At 48.5% G+C, this 20957-nt stretch overlaps 1 protein-coding gene across 2 annotated transcripts in view; it reads right to left on the bottom strand.

Annotated features, from left to right (window-relative positions):
* The window catches only part of LOC118392688 (suppressor of hairless protein homolog), a 106789-nt gene that overhangs the window by 43627 nt on the left and 42205 nt on the right, over positions 1-20957 (bottom strand). Inside the window, exon 2 of one of the 2 annotated variants that reach the window (XM_052459314.1) lies at positions 5042-5080. In XM_052459314.1, coding sequence (XP_052315274.1) covers positions 5042-5080 — 39 coding nt within the window. Of the gene's footprint in view, positions 1-5041; positions 5082-20957 lie in introns of those variants that run through there. The other variant, XM_052459315.1, reaches the window with a different exon arrangement.

The raw sequence follows: 20957 nt of genomic DNA on the forward strand, positions 1-20957 counted from the left end.
CATAAAACTGAACAAGTTCCACAGACACGTGACTAACAGAAATGGAATAATGTGTCCCTGAACAAAGGGGGGGGGGGTCAAAATCAAAAGTAACAGTCAGTATCTGGTGTGGCCACCAGCTGCATTAAGTACTGCAGTGCATCTCCTCCTCATGGACTGCACCAGATTTGCCAGTTCCTGCTGTGAGATGTTACCCCACTCTTCCACCAAGGCACCTGCAAGTTCCCAGTTCATTTCTGGGGGGGGAATGGCCCTGGCCCTGGCCCTCACCCTCTGATCCAACAGATCCCAGACGTGCTCAATTGGATTGAGATCCAGGCTCATTGCTGGCCATGGCAGAACACTGACATTCCTGTCCTGCAGGGAATCACGCACAGAATGAGCAGTATGGCTGGTGGCATTGTCATGCTGAAGGGTCATGTCAGGTAGAGCCTGCAGGAAGGGTACCACGAGGGAGGAGGATGTCTTCCCTGTAACGCACACTGTTGAGATTGCCTGCAATGACAACAAGCTCAGTCCAATGATCCTGTGACACATCGCCCCCAGACCATGACGGACCCTCCACCTCCAAATCGATCCAGCTCCAGAGTACAGGCCTGGGTGAAACGCTCATTCCTTCAACGACGATAAATGCAAATCCGACCATCACCACTGGTGAGACAAAACCGCAACTCGTCAGTGAAGAGCACTTTTTGCCAGTCCTGTCTGGTCCAACGACGGTGGGTTTGTGTCCATAGGCGACGTTGTTGCTGGTGAGGACCTGCCTTACAACAGGCCTACAAGCCCTCAGTCCAGCCTCTCTCAGCCTCTTGCGGACAGTCTGATGGAGGGATTGTGCGTTCCTGGTGTAACTCGGGAAGTTGTTGTTGCCATCCTGTACCTGTCCCGCAGGTGTGATGTTCAGATGTACTGATCCTGTGAAGGTGTTGTTACACGTGGTCTGCCACTGCGAGGACGATCAGTTGTCCGTCCTGTCCCCCTGTAGCACTGTCCTAGGCGTCTCACAGTACGGACATTGCAATTTATTTTTTGGGCCACATCATGCCTCCTTGCAGCATGTCTAAGTCACATTCACGCAGATGAGCAGGGACACTGGGCATCTTTCTTTTGGTGTTTTTCAGAGTCAGTAGAAAGGCCTCTTTAGTGTCCTAAGTTTTCATAACTGTGAACTTAATTGCATACCATCTAAGATGTTAGTGTCTGAACGACTGAACTGAGGTGGTGGGTGATAATCTTAGGACCTGGACCCAAGTCATCCGATTTGAAAGTGGCATTTCACCACCACACGCACAGCCGACACGCACCGCCGACATGCACAGCACACTACAACAGCCATGCTACAAAACACACGCAACAAGAGATAACCAGAACACACAACACACAAACAACAGCCATGCTACAAAACACACGCAACAAGAGATAACCAGAACACACAACACACAAACAAAAGAGACATGCAAGGAGATGCGAGGTACGCAACCACACAAGAGATGCTACAGCACATCACAACGAAAACTGAATAGGAAAATTCCGGACAGATCAATACTACACAAGTCAATACTGGACAGAAAAACTAAACATGCAATGAAAACATGTTGGTAGAGCATAGTGCTTGCAATGCCAGGGATGTCGGTTTGATTCCCACGGGGGACCAGAACGAAAATGTACGCACTCACTAACATTACTTACGGTTAGTCGCTCTGAATAACAGCGTCTGCTAAATGACTAAAATGTAAACGTAAAATGATGTTCAAACAAGCCAAGAGTCACATGGACACACCAAGAAAAGGGGACAAGCAAAATGACAACAGAAAGCTACAGGCTAGCGGTATACAACAGAAAGCTACAGGCTAGCGGTATACAACAGAAAGCTACAGGCTAGCGGTATACAACAGAAAGCTACAGGCTAGCGGTATAGAATTTGTAAGTCGCTCTGGATAAGAGCGTCTGCTAAATGACTTAAATGTAAATGTAAATGTAAATGTAAAGCTACAGGCTCGCGGCATACAACAGAAAGCTACAGGCTCGCGGCATACAACAGAAAGCTACAGGCTCGCGGCATACAACAGAAAGCTACAGGCTCGCGGCATACAACAGAAAGCTACAGGCTCGCGGCATACAACAGAAAGCTACAGGCTCGCGGCATACAACAGAAAGCTACAGGCTCGCGGCATACAACAGAAAGCTACAGGCTCGCGGCATACAACAGAAAGCTACAGGCTCGCGGCATACAACAGAAAGCTACAGGCTCGCGGCATACAACAGAAAGCTACAGGCTCGCGGCATACAACAGAAAGCTACAGGCTAGCGGTATACAACAGAAAGCTACAGGCTAGCGGTATACAACAGAAAGCTACAGGCTAGCGGTATACAACAGAAAGCTACAGGCTAGCGGCATACAACAGAAAGCTACAGGCTAGCGGCATACAACAGAAATCTACAGGCTCGCGGCATACAACAGAAAGCTACAGGCTCGCGGCATACAACAGAAAGCTACAGGCTAGCGGTATACAACAGAAAGCTACAGGCTAGCGGTATACAACAGAAAGCTACAGGGTAGCGGTATACAACAGAAAGCTACAGGCTAGTGGTATACAACAGAAAGCTACAGGCTAGCGGTATACAACAGAAAGCTACAGGCTAGCGGTATACAACAGAAAGCTATAGACTAGCGGTATAGCTTTGTGTGCCACTGGCAGAGAGATTGACAGACAGAGACAAAAGGGCAAAGTGGAGGTCAGTAATGATGTGTCTGCGTGTGTAGAGTTAAGCCTTGCTACAGATAAGGCAGAGCAGAGTGGAATCTGTCACAGTGTCACACCAGAATAGAGTGGAATCACCCCCCCCCCCCCCGGGTTAGGCCATCATTGTAAAAAAAAATGTGTTCTTAACTGACTTGCCCTAGTTAAATAAAGGTTGAATAAAACAATAAAAACCAGCAGCTGGCTAGGACAGGGAGGGTCACACACACACACACACAGGAAACACAAAGAGTCCTCGAGTCCCTTTGGATCACAAAGGGGACATGACACGCGTCCTCAACCCAGGACCCATGGGTTAAATGAAAACATCAACAGTCACGTCAGTCAGCATGTCATTAAGGCACAATGGGCTGAGAATTGACTGTCAGAGGAAACTGAACCCCCCCCATGTCAACTTAAAATCATTCATTAAAATCACATGACAATAAATACAGCCTACATTCATTTAGCCTACAGGTGAGTGTAAAATTGAGTCCGATCTCTCAGCATATATTATAGATTTTCATTTTCAGAATGAGTCTCAAGTGTCTCTGAAGTTTCCCCTGCAACAAAGCCAGGCGGCATTTCAAGCAGTCTACAGTGTGTTTTGTATCAGCTGAACAGTGGAACAGCCTGGCTGACAGTGGGGCCCTGAAGGACCCGAGACTTAGCAGCCCCCGGAGGATCCTGGCTTTTAGCTGCCCCCGTCACTGCCAAACTAAAATCAACAGGGGCACGCTATGGGGTAACCGCAACACAGACACAGCCGCACACACACACAGCCGCGCACACACAGACCTTTCATAGACAACATCTCTAAACTCACCACAGTGTCTTTCTCCCAATCGTCGGTAACAAATGTTCGGTGAATGCAGAGGGGGAGAGATCAAGAGGGGGAGAGGCCAGGGCCCCCTCCAAAACAACACTTGTATGTTCCAGAGAATGCTCAACCGCTCATTTTCCCCTTGGAGCGGCACGCATAAGTACACACAGAGAGATATCAGATTTGGTTGGGGATTGTGTTAGATATCAGATTTGGTTGGGGATTGTGTTAGATATCAGATTTGGTTGGGGATTGTGTTAGATATCAGATTTGGTTGGGGATTGTGTTAGATATCAGATTTGGTTGGGGATTGTGTTAGATATCAGATTTGGTTGGGGATTGTGTTAGATATCAGAATTGGTTGGGGATTGTGTTAGATATCAGATTTGGTTGGGGATTGTGTTAGATATCAGATTTGGTTGGGGATTGTGTTAGATATCAGATTTGGTTGGGGATTGTGTTAGATATCAGATTTGGTTGGGGATTGTGTTAGATATCAGATTTGGTTGGGGATTGTGTTAGATATCAGATTTGGTTGGGGATTGTGTTAGATATCAGATTTGGTTGGGGATTGTGTTAGATATCAGATTTGGTTGGGGATTGTGTTAGATATCAGATTTGGTTGGGGATTGTGTTAGATATCAGATTTGGTTGGGGATTGTGTTAGATATCAGATTTGGTTGGGGATTGTGTTAGATATCAGATTTGGTTGGGGATTGTGTTAGATATCAGATTTGGTTGGGGATTGTGTTAGATATCAGATTTGGTTGGGGATTGTGTTAGATATTAGATTTGGTTGGGGATTGTGTTAGATATTAGATTTGGTTGGGGATTGTGTTAGATATTAGATTTGTTTGGGGACTGTGTTAGATATTAGATTTGGTTGGGTACTGTGTTAGATATTAGATTTGGTTGGGGATTGTGTTAGATATTAGATTTGTTTGGGTACTGTGTTAGATATTAGATTTGTTTGGGTACTGTGTTAGATATCAGATTTGGTTGGGGATTGTGTTAGATATCAGATTTGGTTGGGGATTGTGTTAGATATTAGATTTGGTTGGGGATTGTGTTAGATATCAGATTTGGTTGGGGATTGTGTTAGATATCAGATTTGGTTGGGGATTGTGTTAGATATTAGATTTTGTTGTGGAATTTTTAAATATTACCTGTTAGATATTGCTGCACTGTCGGATCTAGAAGCAAAATAATTTTGCTACACTCACAATAACATCTGCTAACCACGTGTCTGTGACCAATAAAATCTGATTTGACAGGCACACACACAAATATCCTCCTCTCTCTCTCTCTCTCCAGGCTGACTGACCAAAGGACCCACAGACCTAACACTGCTGAGACCAGTCTCCTGGCCTCATCTCACCCCTAATCATAACAAGCCCTGTTGAACTGTCTGTGAATAAAACAAGCATACTGAAATGCGTGTGTGTGTGTGTGTGTGTGTGTGTGTGTGTGTACTCACCTTGTTAGGCGCTGTGGTTGAGGGCGCTCCCCAAACTTCCTGCAGAGAAAGAGACCAAAACTTGAGTACGCAGCTAAACACACACACACACACACACACACACGGTAGGAGACGAGAAAGCACACCTGGTTACAGACACAGAGAGAGACAGAGGCGGCTGCAGCAGCATGAGACCATGTGACACAGTGGCCAAACACAGACAGGTGGCGAGGACGGACACCTTAACACAGAGAAAGAGAGAGAGATGAGGGAGAAGAGAGAGAGAGAGGAGGGAGAGAGAAGGGAGAGAGAAGGGAGAGATGAGGGAGAGATGAGGGAGAGATGAGGGAGAGATGAGGGAGAAGAGAGAGAGGGAGAGAGAAGAGAGCGATGAGGGAGGAGAGAGGAGAGAGTGATGAGGGAGAAGAGAGAGGAAGAGAGCGATGAGGGAGAAGAGAGAGGGAGAGAGGAGAGAGAAGAGAGGAAGAGAGGAGAGAGCGATGAGGGAGAAGAGAGAGAGGGAGAGAGGAGGGAGAAGAGAGAGAGGGAGAGAGGAGGGAGAGAGAAGGGAGGGAGAGAGAAGAGAGGGAGAGAGAAGAGAGGGAGAGAGAAGAGAGAAAGGAGAGAGAAGAGAGAGAGAGAGAAGAGAGAAAGGAGAGAGAAGAGGAGAAAGGAGAGAGAAGAGAGAAAGGAGAGAGGAGAAAGGAGAGAGAAGAGAGAAAGGAGAGAGAAGAGAGAGAGAGAAGAGAGAAGAGAGAAAGAGAGAGAGAGAAAGAGAGCGATGAGGGAGAAGAGAGAGAGGGAGAGAGAAGGGAGAGATGAGGGAGAAGAGAGAGAGAAGGGAGAGATGAGGGAGAAGAGAGAGAGAAGGGAGAGATGAGGGAGAAGAGAGAAGGGAGAGAAGGGAGAGAAGAGAGCGATGAGGGAGAAGAGCGAGAGGGAGAGAGGAGGGGGAAGAGAGAGAGGAAGAGAGAAGGGAGAGATGAGGGAGAAGAGAGAGATGAGGGAAAGAGAGAGGGAGAGAGAAGAGAGAGAGAAGGGAGAAGAGAGAGAAGGGAGAAGAGAGAGAAGGGAGAAGAGAGAGAGGGAGAGAGAAGGGAGAGATGAGGGAGAGATGAGGGAGAAGAGAGACAGGGAGAGATGGGGGTGAAATGAGGGAGAAGAGAGAGAAGGGAGAGATGGGGGAGAAATGAGGGAGAAGAGAGAGAAGGGAGAGATGAGGGAGGAGAGAGAGAAGAGAGAGAGAGAAGAGCGAGAGAGAAGGGAGAGATGAGGGAGAAGAGAGAGAGAGAGAGAGAAGGGAGAGATGAGGGAGAAGAGAGACAGGGAGAGATGAGGGAGAAGAGAGACAGGGAGAGATGGGGGTGAAATGAGGGAGAAGAGAGAGAGAAGGGAGAGATGAGGGAGAAGAGAGCGAGGGAGAAGAGAGAAGGGAGAGATGAGGGAGAAGAGAGAAGGGAGAGATGAGGGAGAAGAGAGAAGGGAGAGATGAGGGAGAAGAGAGAGAGGAAGAGAGAAGGGAGAGATGAGGGAGAAGAGAGAGAGGAAGAGAGAAGGGAGAGATGAGGGAGAAGAGAGAGAGGGAGAGAGGAGGGAGAGATGAGGGAGAAGAGAGAAAGAGAGAGGGAGAGAGAAGAGAGAGAGAAGGGAGAAGAGAGAGAGGGAGAGAGAAGGGAGAGATGAGGGAGAAGAGAGACAGGGAGAGATGGGGGTGAAATGAGGGAGAAGAGAGAGAAGGGAGAGATGGGGGAGAAATGAGGGAGAAGAGAGAGAGAAGGGAGAGATGAGGGAGAAGAGAGAGAGGGAGAGAGAGAGGAGGGAGAGATGAGGGAGAAGGGAGAAGAGAGAAGGGAGAGATGAGGGAGAAGGGAGAAGAGAGAAGGGAGAGATGAGGGAGAAGGGAGAAGAGAGAAGGGAGAGATGAGGGAGAAGAGAGAGGAAGAGAGAAGGGAGAGATGAGGGAGAAGAGAGAGAGGGAGAGAGGAGGGAGAGATGAGGGAGGAGAGAGGGAGAGAGGAGGGAGAGATGAGGGAGAAATGAGGGAGAAATTAGGGAGAAGAGAGAGAAGGGAGAGATGAGGGAGGAGAGAGAGAAGAGAGAGAGAGAAGGGAGAGATGAGGGAGGAGAGAGAGAGGGGGGAGAGATGAGGGAGAAGAGAGAGAGAGGGGAGAGATGAGGGAGAAGAGAGGAGAGAGAGAGAGAGGAGAGATGAGGGAGAGGAGAGAGAGAGAAGGGAGAGATGAGGAAGAAGAGAGAGGGAGAGAGAAGGGAGAGATAAGGGAGAAGAGAGAGGGAGAGAGAAGAGAGGGAGAGAGAAGAGGGAGAGAGAAGAGAGAGAGAAGAGAGAACGGAGAGAAGAGAGCGATGAGGGAGAAGAGAGAAAGGAGAGAAGAGAGCGATGAGGGAGAAGAGAGAGAGGGAGAGAGAAGGGAGAGATGAGGGAGAAGAGAGAGAGAAGGGAGAGATGAGGAAGAAGAGAGAGGGAGAAGAGAGAGATGAGGGAGAAGGGAGAGATGAGGAAGAAGAGAGAGAGAAGGGAGAGATGAGGAAGAAGAGAGAAGGGAGAGAGAAGAGAGCGATGAGGGAGAAGAGCGAGAGGGAGAGAGGAGGGGGAAGAGAGAGAGGAAGAGAGAAGGGAGAGATGAGGGAGAAGAGAGAGAGAAGGGAGAGAGGAGGGAGAGATGAGGGAGAAGAGAGAGATGAGGGAAAGAGAGAGGGAGAGAGAAGAGAGAGAGAAGGGAGAAGAGAGAGAGGGAGAGATGAGGGAGAAGAGAGACAGGGAGAGATGAGGGAGAGATGAGGGAGAAGAGAGACAGGGAGAGATGGGGGTGAAATGAGGGAGAAGAGAGAGAAGGGAGAGATGAGGGAGAAGAGAGAGAGAGAAGAGAGAGAGAGAAGGGAGAGATGAGGGAGAAGAGAGAGAGAAGAGAGAGAGAAGGGAGAGATGAGGGAGAAGAGAGCGAGGGAGAGAGAGAGGAGGGAGAGATGAGGGAGAAGGGAGAGAAGAGAGAAGGGAGAGATGAGGGAGAAGGGAGAAGAGAGAAGGGAGAGATGAGGGAGAAGGGAGAGATGAGGGAGAGATGAGGGAGAAGAGAGAAAGAGAGAGGGAGAGAGAAGAGAGAGAGAAGGGAGAAGAGAGAGAGGGAGAGAGAGGAGAAGAGAGAGAGAAGAGAGAGGGAGAGATGAGGGAAGAGAGATGAGGGAGAAGAGAGAAGGGAGAGATGAGGGAGAAGGGAGAAGAGAGAAGGGAGAGATGAGGGAGAAGGGAGAAGAGAGAAGGGAGAGATGAGGGAGAGAAGAGAGAGAGAAGGGAGAAGAGAGAGGGAGAGAGAGGGAGAGATGAGGGAGAAGAGAGAGGGAGAGAGGGAGAGAGAGAGAGAGAGAGAGAGGGAGAGAGAGAGAAGAGAGAGAGAGAGAAGGAGAGAGAGATGAGGGAGAAGAGAAGGGAGAGATGAGGGAGAGAGAGAGGAGAGAGAGAAGGAGAGAGATGAGGGAGAGATGAGGGAGAGAGAGAGAGAAGAGAGAACGAGAGAAGAGAGATGAAGGAGAGAAGGGAGAAGAGAGAAGGGAGAGATGAGGGAGAAGAGAGAGAGAAGGGAGAGATGAGAGAAGAAGGGAAGGGAGATGAGGGAAGAGAGAGAGAAGAGGAAGAGAGAAGAGAAGAGAGAGAGAAGGGAGAGATGAGGAAGAAGAGAGAGAGAGATGAGGGAGAAGAGAAGGAGAGAGAAGAGAGAGAGGAGAAGAGCGAGAGGGAGAGAGGAGGGGGAAGAGAGAGAGGAAGAGAGAAGGGAGAGATGAGGGAGAAGAGAGAGAGAAGGGAGAGAGGAGGGAGAGATAAGGGAGAGATGAGGAGAAGAGAGAGATGAGGGAAAGAGAGAGGGAGAGAGAGAGAGAGAGAAGGAGAAGAGAGAGAGGAGAGATGAGGGAGAAGAGAGACAGGGAGAGATGAGGGAGAGATGAGGGAGAAGAGAGACAGGGAGAGATGGGGGAGAAATGAGGGAGAAGAGAGAGAAGGGAGAGATGGGGAGAAATGAGGGAGAAGAGAGAGAAGGGAGAGATGAGGGAGAAGAGAGAGAGAGAAGAGAGAGAGAGAAGGAGAGATGAGGGAGAAGAGAGAGAGAAGAGAGAGAGAAGGAGAGATGAGGGAGAAGAGAGAGGGAGAGAGAGAGAGGAGGGAGAGATGAGGGAGAAGGGAGAAGAGAGAAGGGAGAGATGAGGGAGAAGGGAGAAGAGAGAAGGGAGAGATGAGGGAGAAGGGAGAGAGAAGGGAGAGATGAGGGAGAAGAGAGAAAGAGAGAGGGAGAGAGAAGAGAGAGAGAAGGGAGAAGAGAGAGAGGGAGAGAGAAGGGAGAAGAGAGACAGGGAGAGATGAGGGAGAGATGAGGGAGAAGAGAGAAGGGAGAGATGAGGGAGAAGGGAGAAGAGAGAAGGGAGAGATGAGGGAGAAGGGAGAAGAGAGAAGGGAGAGATGAGGGAGAAGAGAGAGAAGGGAGAGATGAGGGAGAAGAGAGAGAGGGAGAGAGGAGGGAGAGATGAGGGAGAAGAGAGAGGGAGAGAGGGAGAGAGAAGAGAGAGAGAAGGGAGAAGAGAGAGAGGGAGAGAGAAGGGAGAGATGAGGGAGAAGAGAGACAGGGAGAGATGAGGGAGAGATGAGGGAGAAGAGAGAAGGGAGAGATGAAGGAGAAGGGAGAAGAGAGAAGGGAGAGATGAGGGAGAAGGGAGAAGAGAGAAGGGAGAGATGAGGGAGAAGAGAGAAAGGAAGAGAGAAGGGAGAGATGAGGGAGAAGAGAGAGAGAAGGAAGAGAGAAGGGAGAGATGAGGGAGAAGAGAGAGAGGGAGAGAGGAGGGAGAAATGAGGGAGAAGAGAGAGGGAGAGATGAAGAGATGAGGGAGAAGAGAGAGAGGGAGAGATGGGGAGAGATGAGGGAGAAGAGAGAGAAGGGAGAGATGAGGGAGAAGAGAGAGAGGGAGAGAGAGAGAGGAGGGAGAGATGAGGGAGAAGAGAAGAGAAGGAGAGATGAGGGAGAGAAGAGAGAAGGGAGAGATGAGGGAGAAGGGAGAAGAGAGAAGGGAGAGATGAGGGAGAAGAGAGAGAGGAAGAGAGAAGGGATGGAGATGAGAGGAGAGAGAGGGAGAGAGGAGGGAGAGATGAGGGAGAAGAGAGAGAGGGAGAGAGGAGACAGAGATGAGGGAGAAGACAAAATGAGGGGAGAACTGAGATGAAGGAGACTTCCTGGGAGAAATGAGGGAGACAGATTAGGGAGAAGAGAGACATCACAGAGCAAGGTGAGACAAGAAAGGGCATGAGAAGAAACACCATATCTAGAGATTGTTACAAGACTTTATATAGACATAATGACATTTGAAATGGGGAGAGATGATTCTTTTGAGAGAGAGAGAAGGTTGAGGGAGAAACAATACAAAGATTTCAGGGAGTTTATTGTCTAGAGGAGAGAGAGAGGGAAGGCAATGAAAGGGATTTGATGAGGGAGAAGAAAGCCCCTTAAATTGAATTGAGAAGAGAGAGAAATGGAAACCAGGGAGATCTTAGGGAGAAACTTTGAGAACATGAGGGAGAGATGAGGGAGGAGAGAGATTTCAGATAAGTCATCTGGAGAAGAGAACCTTTAAAAGAGATGAGGGAGAAGAGAGAGAGAGAGGGGAGAGATGAGGGAGAAGAGAGAGACAGGAGAGATGAGTCAGAGAGAGAGAGGGAGAGAGAGAGAGAAGGGAGAAGAAACAGAGGGAGAGATGAGGGAGAAGAGAGAGAGAAGGAGAGATGAGGAAAGAGATCAGAGAAGGGAGAGATGAGGAGAAGAGAGACCAACACAGAGATGAGGGAGAAGAGAGAGAAGGGCTAGATGAGGGATACAAAAGATGGAGGGATGAGAGGGAAATGTAGAGAACACTGCCCAGGTAGATGAGGGAGAAGAGAGGTATCAGGGGGAGAAGAGAGAGAGGGAGAGAGAAGGGAGAGATGAGGGATAGAGAAAGATGGAGAGATGAGGGAGAAGAGAGAGGGATAGAGAAATATGAAGAGATGAGGGAGAGGAGAGAGGGAGAGATGAGGGAGAAGAGAGAGGGGGATGGAGAAAGATGGAGAGATGAGGGAGGAGAGAGAGAGAAGGGAAAGGTCGCCGTAGGCAGACAGCTATGTACACACTGCCCACAAAATGAGGTGGAAACTGAGATGCAATTCCTAACTTCCTGCCAAATGTATGACCATATTAGAGACATATATTTCCCTCAGATTATACAGATCCAAAGTATTCGAAAGCAAATCCAATTTTGATAAACTCCCATATCTACTGGGTGAAATACCACAGTGTGACATCACAGCAGCAAGATTTGTGACCTGTTGCCACAAGAAAAGGGCAACCAGTGTAGAAGAAACACCACTATCTACTTGCACATTGTTACAACACTTTATATAGACATAATGACATTTGAAATGGCTTTATTCTTTTGAGAGTGGTGTAATGGTTACTGTTAAACAATACAAATTATTTCACTTTTGTTTATTGTCTATTTCACTTGCTTTGGCAATGTAAACATTTGTTTCCCATGCCAATAAAGCCCCTTAAATTGAATTGAGATAGAGAGAAATGCTAAACCAGGTGATCTCACCTTAAACTTTGAAACATGAGCCGTAAAACATTTCACATAAGTCATCTGTGAAAACAACCTTTAAAAACACCCGATGTCACAGCTATAGTCATACCAGAAAAGTGACCCGTTTATTTTTACAACAATGACATCATAGGAACACATCACAGTCATTCCTATCCTACCAACACAACTTTTTCTTCTCAAGCTATTTCCTTTAACACAACACTGCCGGGGATCACAGGGGGAAATGTATCACAACACTGCCCAGGTATCACAGGGGGAAATGTATCACAACACTGCCCAGGTATCACAGGGGGAAATGTATCACAACACTGCCCAGGTATCATAGGGGGAAATGTATCACAACACTGCCCAGGTATCACAGGGGGAAATGTATCACAACACTGCCCAGGTATCACAGGGGGAAATGTATCACAACACTGCCCAGGTATCACAGGGGGAAATGTATCACAACACTGCCCAGGTATCACAGGGGGAAATGTATCACAACACTGCCCAGGTATCACAGGGGGAAATGTATCACAACACTGCCCAGGTATCACAGGGGGAAATGTATCACAACACTGCCCAGGTATCAATCACAGGGGGAAATGTATCACAACACTGCCCGGGGATCACAGGGGGAAATGTATCACAACACTGCCCAGGTATCACAGGGGGAAATGTATCACAACACTGCCCAGGTATCAATCACAGGGGGAAATGTATCACAACACTGCCCAGGTATCACAGGGGGAAATGTATCACAACACTGCCCAGGTATCAATCACAGGGGGAAATGTATCACAACACTGCCCAGGGATCACAGGGGGAAATGTATCACAACACTGCCCAGGTATCACAGGGGGAAATGTATCACAACACTGCCCAGGTATCACAGGGGGAAATGTATCACAACACTGCCCAGGTATCACAGGGGGAAATGTATCACAACACTGCCCAGGATCACAGGGGGAAATGTATCACAACACTGCCCAGGTATCACAGGGGGAAATGTATCACAACACTGCCCAGGTATCACAGGGGGAAATGTATCACAACACTGCCCAGGTATCACAGGGGGAAATGTATCACAACACTGCCCAGGTATCACAGGGGAAATGTATCACAACACTGCCCAGGTATCACAGGGGAAATGTATCACAACACTGCCCAGGTATCACAGGGGGAAATGTATCACAACACTGCCCAGGTATCAATCACAGGGGGAAATGTATCACAACACTGCCCAGGTATCACAGGGGAAATGTATCACAACACTGCCCAGGTATCACAGGGGGAAATGTATCACAACACTGCCCAGGTATCACAGGGGGAAATGTATCACAACACTGCCGGGGATCACAGGGGGAAATGTATCACAACACTGCCCAGGTATCACAGGGGGAAACTTGACATATTAGCAGTCTGAACCTGGAACCCAAGGATAACTCCTCCCCCATTCAGCCATCCATCTACAGTATCTTCTGTATACGATAATGCCCTGCTTGGGACTGCTCTTAGCATCCTGTCAGGCCCTGCTCTGGGACTGATCTTTGCATCCTGTCAGGCCCTGCTCTGGGACTGATCTTTGCATCCTGTCAGGTCCTGCTCTGGGACTGCTCTTAGCATCCTGTAAGGTCCTGCTCTGGGACTGCTCTTATCCCTGTCAGGCCCTCCTGCTGCTCTTAGCATCTGGGACTGCTCTTAGCATCCTGTCAGGCCCTGCTCTGGGACTGCTCTTAGCATCCTGTAAGGCCCTGCTCTGGGACTGCTCTTAGCATCCTGTCCGGCCCTGCTCTGGGACTGCTCTTAGCATCCTGTCAGGCCCTGCTCTGGGACTGCTCTTAGCATCCTGTCAGGCCCTGCTCTGGGACTGCTCTTAGCATCCTGTCAGGCCCTGCTCTGGGACTGCTCTGGGACTGCTCTTAGCATCCTGTCAGGCCCTGCTCTGGGACTGCTCTTAGCATCCTGTCAGGCCCTGCTCTGGGACTGCTCTTAGCATCCTGTCAGGCCCTGCTCTGGGACTGCTCTTAGCATCCTGTAAGGCCCTGCTCTGGGACTGCTCTCAGCATCCTGTAAGGTCCTGCTCTGGGACTGCTCTTAGCATCCTGTAAGGTCCTGCTCTGGGACTGCTCTTAGCATCCTGTAAGGCCCTGCTCTGGGACTGCTCTTAGCATCCTGTAAGGCCCTGCTCTGGGACTGCTCTTAGCATCCTGTAAGGCCCTGCTCTGGGACTGCTCTTAGCATCCGGTAAGGCCCTGCTCTGGGACTGCTCTTGAAATCCGGTAAGGCCCTGCTCTGGGACTGCTCTTACTTTTAGCATCCGGTAAGGCCCTGCTCTGGGACTGCTCTTACTTTTAGCATCCGGTAAGGCCCTGCTCTGGGACTGCTCTTAGCATCCTGTAAGGCCCTACTCTGGGACTGCTCTTAGCATCCTGATTGGCTGAGCCTTGGATACAGCCAGTATTGCTCCAAATGCACATCACTCATTGGCATACAGTCAGTAGTCACCCAAAGCCACCCCACCCAAACTTTTCTCATCAGATCTTCACAAATCACATAGGTCACCTATTTTGGATACAGAACGGCGAATTTCGCCAAAAGGTGACTAGTTTGCATCCCTGTGTCCTTCTCTCCCTTATCCCCCCAGACCTGGGAGAGGGGGGGGGCGCCTCTATAAGATGAGAGGAGATAATCGCATGGGAGATATTTGAATGTGGCGAGAAAGAGGACAGAGAAAGAAGGGAGAAGAACGGAAATAGACAATGAGTTCAAGAAACCAGAAATAATTGTTGACTTTCTGGATTATTAAAGAAAGCTAAAAACTTGAATATGCGTTGGACCAAGTCCATTTCAAGCTTATCTTTCTAAAAAATAAAACAGGCAAGTTCCTGCTTTATAGAAGGCTAAAGGCTTGCTCAACACCATGGTCAAACTTCGCTGCAATCATCACCACAAACACTTACCTAAATATCAGCATCATGCTCAGGCCAGCTACGGTGATAACATTGTAAATATCTCTCACACACAACTAAACTTCTCTGGTATAAAACTGGTTTCAAAAACACAAAAAGGAGACATTGGAGAAAGCACAGAAAAGGTGAATCTCAAATGGAGATTAGTAGAGATTTCAGCTTTGCTGCTGTCGTGTCTTCGGCATCATTAAACTGAAGACTTATTTTATCAAATGACTCTGTAATTATTATTACCCGATTAAACTGATTAATCATGTAACTGTAATTAACTAGGAAGTCGGAGCACTGAGGAAAATATTCAGATTACAAAGTTATAATTTTCCTAATACAACTTTCCAGATATTTTAATATCTGATCAATTAGTCTTCTGATTAATTAATTCTTTCTTTCACGTTAGTCTCATTCCAAATGTCAAACGTAAGCTGGTCTACAAACCTTGTCCTCTCATAATTGAGAGAAACATGGTCTGTTGAGAAATTCTCACGGTGGTGGTTTTATTCGGAAGAACAGAAAAGGGCTGTCTCATGACGCCAGGTCCTAACTGTGTTCATGGAGGCGTGCCAGTGACTTAAGTGAAACTATACACAGAAATACAATTCTCTCACATTACATCATTACATAGCATCCCATAATTTCACAAATAGTTTAATCTTTCCTCATTCATCCTGTACAGCAATTAGATGCAAGCCTCATAACTGAGGCTATTATATAAACAGCGTTATGGTAATGTGGCCGTATTGTCTCCCATGAGTTTCACAAAATTGTACCAAATGGACCAGTTCGTAGCTGGATTCTTCACCGATCTTTTATTCCTTCTCCAGTACATTAATTCTTCTTCGGACCTCAAGTTCTGTGAGGTGGAAGAAATTCCTTTGTTCCCTCTATGAAACGCCTCTCTATACTGTGGCCTTGAGGAGATAATCTCCACCAGGAATTTACGACCTGAGGTCGCAGCAGCCTGAGTGTAGGAGACAGAGAGGTGCTCGCTGTACCCAAAGAGGGAAACGTCATGACATTGCTATCTCTCGGAGGCATAGCTTAGAGATGGTGTGTCTGGCCATCGCAGCGCTTAGTGTGAAAACCAAGTTCCAGGAAAAACCACAGCCATGTCTTCACAGCTCTATGTACAGACTGCAAACACACACACACACACCATTTATTGGTTTGCTTGATCGCTTTTTTTGCATGGGGTATTTTCCAGCGCAATCTTTAAATAGGCCTAGTGAACCACCACAAGCATCAGCTAAGAAAATAACAAGAAAAGGGGCGGAACACACTCATCATGTCAGAATTTAGATTAGTGAAGTTGAGGTGGAGGTAGACTGTCTGGCCTATCAATTTTATTTTTTAAATGACACCTGTTTTACCAAGGCAAATAAGTTAAGAACAAATTTTAATTTACAATGACGGCCTAGGAACAGTGGGTTAAACTGCCTTGTTCAGGGGCAGAACGACAGATTTTTACCTTGTCAGCTCGGGGATTCGATATGGCAACCTTTTGGTTACTGGCCCAACGCTCTAACCACTAGGCTACCTGCCGCCCCTACACTCTAACCACTAGGCTACCTGCCGCCCCTACACTCTAACCACTAGGCTACCTGCCGCCCCTACACTCTAACCACTAGGCTACCTGCCGCCCCTACACTCTAACCACTAACCTAACCACTAGGCTACCTGCCGCCCCTACACTCTAACCACTAGGCTACCTGCCGCCCCTACACTCTAACCACTAGGCTACCTGCCGCCCCTACACTCTAACCACTAGGCTACCCTGCCGCCCCTACACTCTAACCACTAGGCTACCTGCCGCCCTACACTCTAACCACTAGGCTACCTGCCGCCCCTACACTCTAACCACTAGGCTACCTGCCGCCCCTACACTCTAACCACTAGGCTACCTGCCGCCCCTACACTCTAACCACTAGGCTACCCTGCCGCCTACACTCTAACCACTAGGCTACCCTGCCGCCCTACACTCTAACCACTAGGCTACCCTGCCGCCCCTACACTCTAACCACTAGGCTACCTGCCGCCCCTACACTCTAACCACTAGGCTACCTACACTCTAACCACTAGGCTACCTGCCGCCCCTACACTCTAACCACTAGGCTACCTGCCGCCCCTACACTCTAACCACTAGGCTACCTGCCCCCCTACACTCTAACCACTAACCACTAGGCTACCTGCCGCCCCTACACTCTAACCACTAGGCTACCTGCCGCCCTACACTCTAACCACTAGGCTACCTGCCGCCCCTACACTCTAACCACTAGGCTACCTGCCGCCCCTACACTCTAACCACTAGGCTACCTGCCGCCCCTACACTCTAACCACTAGGCTACCTGCCGCCCCTACACTCTAACCACTAGGCTACCTGCCGCCCCTACACTCTAACCACTAGGCTACCTGCCGCCCCTACACTCTAACCACTAGGCTACCTGCCGCCCCTACACTCTAACCACTAGGCTACCTGCCACCCCTACACTCTAACCACTAGGCTATCATACCTTCATTTACACTTTTATTCAGAAAGAGGTATGCCTTTCTGTCCTTCAGCCAGCTGGGTTCACTTCCTGGCCTCAGAGGCCCAATGGCACACAGGGATTAAAAATAGCCAGCTGTCAATCAAAACGCTTGACGACCCCAAGAGCGCTAGCTAGCGTACGTCGAGACAGACATAAAATGCCTCTTTTTATTTTTCTGTCTGGACGAGTGCAGCAAAACAGGCTAACCCCGGCTGGTGGACACTGAATGGAGGGAGGAAGAGAGGGGGAAGAAAGGAAATAAGAATAAAAAATAGATGTCTGGTCTGTTGGTGACATTTCCACCTCTTCAGAGAGGAGGCCAATAGAGGAAAAGGAAGCTCTGTCCAAACTGGGGTTTCTGTTTCTCTCGCTCCGCTATCACTCTCTCGCTTCCTCCCGCCTCCTCACTACAACTGGCTCAGTCTGCAGTACATTCTGCTTTTTGAGAGTTCATTTACAGAGACAACTTCCCCAGCCAGACAGTGTTGATGTTCTTTAGACCATATACAGTTAATTAGGACAGGGAAATAAAACACAGAAGTGTTGGAATGTACACAGCTGGGGACAACGTATTGACCAAGCAGAACAACCTAGTGCGTGTGGTCTTTGCTGGGGATCAATGTAACATCCCACATAAGAACCAAAGGATCCTGATTCTGACTCGGTGTGTCTGTGGACCTGCCAATAGTCCTGGCAAGCAGAGGGCAGCACCACTAGGCCTATGTACTTCCATTTTAACACAACTAATCAAGCCAAACGGTAGTTCCACATAAAAAAAAATAAAAAAAACTCAGGCCTTCATAATAACAGGAAGTCCTGACTCTCTCTTTTCCAACAGGAAGTCCTGACTCTCTCTTTTCCAACAGGAAGTGAGAGTGAGATCACCACCGTTTCCTCCGGCCAAAACTCCCACCTGGACCTAGTAAGGATATGAATGAATGCTTCTTGCCATCTACTGCACCGGGAAGTGTATGAGCAGTGGACTGTCCACCAAGCATCCGTAGTGGTGCACAAGGTCACCAGGGTAAAAGACGATGACAGTCATTTATGTAAAGCGGGGTCAATAAGTCGCTAGTGTCACTGTGTGATGACTGACCTGGCTGTACTTCCCCTACCTCACAGTGCATGGCAGGCTGAATGACATTCTGAAAACCACCCCACACACACACAGACACACACATAGATTTGGCACGAGAAGGTCAATGCTGGGTTTGGCACAATAACTTCCTCATGCTTTTAGAGGTTCAATAGGAAGCAGACAGACACTGACAAGTTAAGTTAGGGTCCTTGATAAAAGTTTAAAAAACACAACACACACAGACGCATCAGAGTCAGTAGGAGAGAGTAGAGATGCTGTTGCAGAGAAACGTACTAACACACTGCATGGCATCGTACTGCCGGATTCTTCAGAACAACGCGTTACCCAAATGAAAGAACACCAATGGTGAGTCATCAACACAAGACATCTAGCTTGGCTAATTTCTGTGACTGTGTGGTAGACTGGAGGGGCTCAGAAAAGCCTAAATGTGGTTGAACAACATCGATGACAGTGGGGCCTCTCATCTCCAAATCCTCACCAAGCTCTGGTGACAGTCATGACAGCACCCGCCCATCTCTTAGGTAATAATCAGTTGAAAAACACACACACATTATTCCTGTTGGTATTACACTGAACACAACATCCTGAGGACTCAGACTTGTCATCATAATGGTCAGGGTGCAGGGCTTTGATTGGTGCCCCCTGTGCTCTGCTCGTCTGACGACAGACGAGGACTTCATTAAGACCAACCCTCGCCCCCCCGGTCGGAGGTCAAGTCTGTCAGCCATCCAGGGGGTGGGGGGGGTCAGATCCCTTTTCTTAGGGTGCGTTCGTAAATTCACTTTGGCTATCTACTCCGATTTCAGAGCACTCTCGTCTGAGTGTACCAGCGTGCAGAATAGCTGATGAATCTACGAACGCTCAACACCCATTGGGGCCTGGAGGGGCTGTCAGGCTCTTAGAGGTGTTTGATTTCTCTCTCTCTCTCTCTCTCTCTCTCTCTCTCTCTCTCTCTCTCTCTCTCTCTCTCTCTCTCTCTCTCTCTCTCTCTCTCTCTCTCTCTCTCTCTCTCTCTCTCTCTCTCTCTCTCTCTCTCTCTCTCTCTCTCTCTCTCTCTCTCTCTCTCTCTCTCTCTCTCTCTCTCTCTCTCTCTCTCTCTCTCTCTCTCTCTCTCTCTCTCTCTCTCTCTCTCTCTCTCTCTCTCTCTCTGACATGGGTGGTAGGAGAAATCCACAGACTTGTGGACTTCTAGGAAACGTTTTCCTTGTGATCGTGATTATTTACAACACTCTTAAGTTGTTGGTAGGTCACTCTGGATAACAATCCCTCAATGTGAGTGAGTGTCTTGAGGGCATGAACAAGCATTAGTGAGAGAGATGGAAAACCTGGGAGTGTTCGTGACTGGTTTGGAGACGGTGGGAGGGAGAGAGTAGAGATTTAGAAGAAGCTGCCAGCACTGGCTACATTTACTCCCTAATGACAAATACCAGCATCATCATGTCACGCTGAATTTAAACCCCCACACACACAGATCCCATAATCAACACCTAGGTGCCAGTGTGTGGTCTGAGGCACTATATATGAACTCATCTTTCAAACAACCATTTAATCATTGAGAAAACAGTGTGTGTGTGTGTGTGTGTGTGTGTGTGTGTGTGTACAGCCCCTCTCTCGCGGAGCTTGGCATGAGTGTGAGCATGTGCCACCCAGCAATGCCAAGCATCACATCACTGCCTGGGGTGCGAGCTCAGGGAAGACTCAATACAAACACTCACAACCTTTCCTGTTAGCCACCATAACTAAAAAAACATGAGGATTAAACAATACCGCAAGGGAGAGAGACTGGGGAGAGAGACTGAGGAGAGGATAGAGAGAGAGAGAGACTGAGGAGAGGATAGAGAGAGAGAGAGACTGAGGAGAGGATAGAGAGAGAGAGAGACTGAGGAGAGGATAGAGAGAGAGAGAGACTGAGGAGAGGATAGAGAGAGAGAGACTGAGGAGAGGATAGAGAGAGAGAGAGACTGAGGAGAGGATAGAGAGAGAGAGAGACTGAGGAGAGGATAGAGAGAGAGAGAGACTGAGAGAGAGAGACTAGAGAGGATAGAGAGAGAGAGAGACTGAGGAGAGGATAGAGAGAGAGAGAGACTGAGGAGAGACTGAGGAGAGGATAGAGAGAGAGAGACTGAGGAGAGGATAGAGAGAGAGAGAGACTGAGGAGAGGATAGAGAGACTGAGAGAGACTGAGAGAGAGGATAGAGAGAGAGAGAGACTGAGGAGAGGATAGAGAGACTGAGGAGAGGATAGAGGAGAGACTGAGGAGAGGATAGAGAGAGAGACTGAGGAGAGGATAGAGAGAGAGACTGAGGAGAGGAGAGAGAGAGAGACTGAGGAGAGGAGAGAGAGAGACTGAGGAGAGGATAGAGAGAGAGACTGAGGAGAGGATAGAGAGAGAGACTGAGGAGAGGATAGAGAGAGAGACTGAGGAGAGGATAGAGAGAGACTGAGGAGAGGAGAGAGAGAGACACTGAGGAGAGGATAAAGAGAGAGAGAGACACTGAGGAGAGGATAAAGAGAGAGAGAGACACTGAGGAGAGGATAAAGAGAGAGAGAGACACTGAGGAGAGGATAAAGAGAGAGAGAGACTGGGATGAAGAAAGAGAGAGAGAGACTGAGGAGAGAGACTGAGGAGAGGATAGAGAGCGAGAGAGAGACTGAGGAGAGAGACTGAGGAGAGGGTAAAGAGAGAGAGAGACTGAGGAGAGGATAGAGAGAGAGAGAGACTGAGG

Source organism: Oncorhynchus keta, chromosome 13 (genome assembly GCF_023373465.1).
Source record: "Oncorhynchus keta strain PuntledgeMale-10-30-2019 chromosome 13, Oket_V2, whole genome shotgun sequence".
NCBI lineage: Eukaryota > Metazoa > Chordata > Actinopteri > Salmoniformes > Salmonidae > Oncorhynchus > Oncorhynchus keta.